At 29.4% G+C, this 4,414-nt stretch overlaps 1 protein-coding gene across 1 annotated transcript; it reads right to left on the bottom strand.

The window, feature by feature from the left end:
• Positions 1-466: 466 nt before the first annotated feature.
• LOC145643081 (uncharacterized) lies at positions 467-3,834 on the bottom strand. Its single transcript, XM_081694245.1, has 5 exons — positions 3,829-3,834; positions 3,234-3,402; positions 1,834-2,021; positions 1,195-1,461; positions 467-607 (listed from the first exon to the last, which is right to left on the bottom strand). The coding sequence occupies exons 1-5, from the start codon at positions 3,832-3,834 to the stop codon at positions 467-469; spliced, it is 771 nt and encodes a 256-aa protein (XP_081550371.1).
• Positions 3,835-4,414: the final 580 nt, after the last annotated feature.

Genomic DNA, 4,414 nt, shown 5'->3' with positions numbered 1-4,414 from the left:
AAATTAAAAATTAATATCTCCTCTCTGTTAAACCATAGCCTCTGTTGATTTTTAAGGGGATTCCATCAATTTTCACTAGTGGAAAGCCACACTCTTAGTTTCATTAGATTTATTTTTGTTTTTTGTTTGTATTTTAGGTTTATAATAATTTCTCTCTCGAAAGGAAGATTTTTCGATCTCCTTCGAAAGGCGATATCTATCTTATTGTATGTGGTAGCTATTACAATACCATTATTTAGGATAAATAGCTTTACCATTAGTAATAGGATATATATCATACAATAGATTAGTAAAAATATTATTTAGTAGGATAGTTTTGGATTTTCAAATTAAATTTTCCATAAAAAACATTAAAAATTTGTCAGTTTTAATTACACATGTTTCAAGCTACATCCTACTATCCTAAATACTCGCATAAGATTGATAAAATGTACTGGTATATTACTTTTATGGAAAACATATACATTTAAACATACCCATAAGTCTTGTAGTGTTCCCACCACTTGTAAGCCACATTTATGGGAATAAAAGGAGTAAAAGTGACATCATAGAATGCAATGCCAATGACTTCACCATTAAGATTGAGAAGCAGACCCCTATCACCACACTACACCAAAAAGTAATAATTAGTAGAATAGTCATGAAAAGGCAGTCCATATTTCCATGTCAAGAATTATGAGCCATATTATATTTAAAACAGCAAGATAATTGTGCATACATTAGCACAAAAGTAAATGGTAGAACTTCTCACAATTTAAAACATATGACAAATTTTAATAGAATTACACACACAAACACAAAAACAAATAGGTAGGTAGGAAAAATGACAAAAGCAGAGGAGAAAGGATACTCTTGTAATTAAGCAAGTCGCCATGAAGTGCTCTATACCGTCATATTCACTTCGATCAAGAATGTTACAAACAGAAACATAAGTATGAGAAAATGTAAATAAAATACTACCTCTATTTTGTATTATTAAAAAAATAACTATGAACTCTTGTAGAACAAAAAAAAATTCTTTCCTTTTTAAGTAGTCATTTCTTGCTATTTTTTGTCTTTATCACATACATCTCTATCTTTCTCTTTCGGTTTTATTTCACACACAAGTTTTGCAAATCTTGCAAACTCATTTGTTGCAAATAACATGAAATGGAGATATTTATTTAAACATAAGAAACTAACATGTATAATTACGTGGTTTAAATTAGACCTATATTCTCCAGGAGCAGCCATGAGATCAAATGGCTCAGCAAAATAACGCCCTACAGCTACTAGGGCATCACTGGGCGTGAGAATAATTAAGTTTGAATGATTCACATTGAGACAATCATTTATTATTCTTAGTGTTACAATCGACAACTCATAATTCGCCTTAAAACTTATAACAGCCAGGTTATAGTGAAATTCGTAAGCACAAACCTCTCCGTGACATGATTTACTATTTGTAAGCTTCACAACAATCTGAAAAAACAATAATACTCGTTCAAATAGAGACTATGTTTCTCTATACATATAATTAATCCCATTTCAAATATGATGAAATTTTGAGTTTGATTGGTTTTATAATTGATTGGTAACTGGAGACTTTCTCACTATAACGAATAAAGAAATTGAGAAACCAAAATCCTAAAAAATAGTACTTCCTTTGTTTTAAAGTCATTCTGAACTTTGCTTTTTTTTGTTTCACAACATTGAGTTGGGAGAACTATTGACGGAGGGACTATAATATTTATTTTGTATAAGGTGAATGAAAACATTGCCGAAATTTACATAATAAAATTCAGTTTTCTAGCACAACCAAAACTTCAAAAAAATAAATAAATAAACACTAACCTTGAGCTTGTCAGCTATGATATTTAAACCTAATTTTTGTCTAGTAGCACGCCGGATCAAATTGGCCAAAGTTATAATAATACCATTATAGTTACCATCTTTATCAAGGATCGAAGTTATAATGATACCATTACAGTTACCATCAGTATCAATTAATGTACCAGAACATTGATACAAGTCCTCCTCACCTGCACAAATTATCTATTTCCCGTCAAGATATATGGCTAGTTGGAAAAACATACTCCCTCCGTTTATAAATACTTGTTCCAAATCTATTTTTTGCACTATTCATTTGTTCTGCTTTGACTAATGTTTGAGATTTATACATAAGAAAAAAAATATAGTCTTGTGGGTACTTGTTGGAATCATCTCAATAAATAGGTTATTAATTTTCAATTGTTAGAATTTATACTTATTGATAATTAAAGATATTAGTGGTCAAAGATTAGCATCGGCATGCGTGTCTAAGGGAAGAGAAATGGATCAAGTATTTAAAAACATAGGGAGTATTTCTTACCTTGTAAAAGTGGCTAATTGCATAAATATCCTATGAATAGTGTTTTGAGTGTATAAAACTTAAAATACTGTAGCAACTTTCCAAAATGCAAATGAAATTACTCTAAAATTGTGGAGTATGCTCTCTCACTCTTCTTTCCCTAATTCCACTCACGACCCTTCCTCTTCTTCCGCTAACTATTTTCCTAATTTACAAGCTTAATATCTTAGAGAAAAAAATTAAGTGAATGTTTCTATTACCCTACTCTTCTGTTGTGGAACAAATGCAATCATGGTTATTAAAACACAATCACTAAACAAGAACATACAACCAACAAATTGGCAATGTCATATAATTTATACATATGAACTATGCAATGATTCATAGAGGCCAACAAAATTGGATCATTTTATTGTAAGTCCTTTGAACTTCATTTATATATAATTTTTTTTAATCCTGCTAATTCATTCATTATTGAATTGTTGATAACCCTCCTTAGTTCATTTATTGTAAGTCCTTATGACTAATGAAGTATTGAGGTTAATATTTTTTTGTCACCTTTACTTTATGTCTCTTTACTTACTGTTAACCAAACAAACCTCATTTGCCTAAAACAAAATCATACCACATGAAATGAATATCTCAAATGAGTTAGGCTTGCCTAACACCCAATGTTGCGATGTCATTTTCAATTAATCTTATTGATTCAAAAGGTTTAAATAAAGTCCTTCGTTTTAAAATTCAATATAAAAGGCTTGTGATATGAAATAACGACAAACAAATACTCAAACATTCTTAATTTTTAATTACAATATGTTGGGTACCTCGCATGTTAGTGCGCAATATAACAATTAGTTACTCCCTCCGTCCCTTTATTAGATGTCTATTTCTAGTATTTATTTACCACTGTAAGATTTAAGTGCGACAACGGAATGAGAAGCTCTAACAGCAGATTGCTTGGTGTCAATATCGAGGTGTTTATTTTCCTTACTCACAGAAAACTTTAGTCGTCTATCATTAAGATTATTAAAATAATGTGCAACAGCAGGAACTGAAAGAACACTAATCAGGAGCTGAAAGAACACAAAAGGTACACTGGGTACAGAGTATTTGACTATATTCAAATTAAAAAATGAAAAATACACGCATAAAACAAAATTGAAAATCTTATTGTAGTAATCAACGACTCGTTTAGGTACCCTTTTCTAAAGATTGCTATACATCACTCTTCAATTGGAAAATATATTAAATATATAATGAATATCAATCATCACACTTAACAAAATCAATTTCATATATATTTAACAACAACAACCAAATTTAACAAATAATATGAAAACTATTCATAAATTAACAAATAACATGAAAATTATTCATAAATTAACAAATAACATGAATACTATTCTTGAATTGAATACTATCCAACATACCAAAAGTAAGTGGAGTTTCTGAGCTGAATTGTATCTTTATTCAAAATTTGTAAAGTCACAAAAATGAACCTGCATAGTATTCTATTTTTTTATAGGGTTTGTTAGAATCATTTTGAAGTTGTTGTCTCCAAAGCTAAGCTAACATTAAGTATCCGACATCGTAGACACCTACTATGGTATCTATTGTGAATAATACTATTATGAATAAGGCATTGTGTTGACATTCATATTCTAATAAAAGACTGTTTCTTTTCACTCATAGGGAATTTCAACAACCTCTTTTAGGATTAGAGGCGATTGCTTTTCATTCAGCTCGTTTAGATGTTGCAGAGAAGGTTGTTCAGAGGTTTCCTAGCATTTCTAAAGATGTTATTGTTGAAAAGTATGTTTAATAGAGCTTGAAGGAAGAATGGCTAATGTCTTTTATATTTTACATAGGAAAATTTGTCAAAAATAATAAAAACTTTGAGCGACCCACTAAAAACAAGTCAAACTTTTAATTATTTCTAAATAATACAATCTTTAAGGGATATTTGCTTTAAACAAGATATTTTACCTACAACGTAATTAACAGGTTATTTTTTTATATATCTTATAAAGTTGTTCAATAGTTTTAAAAAAAAAAATACAATGTCACGTGTTTAATATAACCTAT

This window comes from Chenopodium album, chromosome 8 (assembly GCF_948465745.1).
Source record: "Chenopodium album chromosome 8, dcCheAlbu1.1, whole genome shotgun sequence".
Classification (NCBI taxonomy): domain Eukaryota; kingdom Viridiplantae; phylum Streptophyta; class Magnoliopsida; order Caryophyllales; family Amaranthaceae; genus Chenopodium; species Chenopodium album.
Note: the sequence above shows the minus strand (reverse complement) of the source record. Positions and strands in the feature narration are given on the sequence as shown.

Bases quoted from the DNA above. Each gene is read 5' to 3' on its own strand.
- LOC145643081 (XM_081694245.1), bottom strand. The intron at 1,462-1,833 runs GTTAGTGTTTAT...TTGTTTTTTCAG, and splicing joins TCATAGCTGACAAGCTCAAG to ATTGTTGTGAAGCTTACAAA. The intron at 608-1,194 runs GTAATTATACAT...TTTTTGGTGTAG, and splicing joins ATAGGTCTAATTTAAACCAC to TGTGGTGATAGGGGTCTGCT.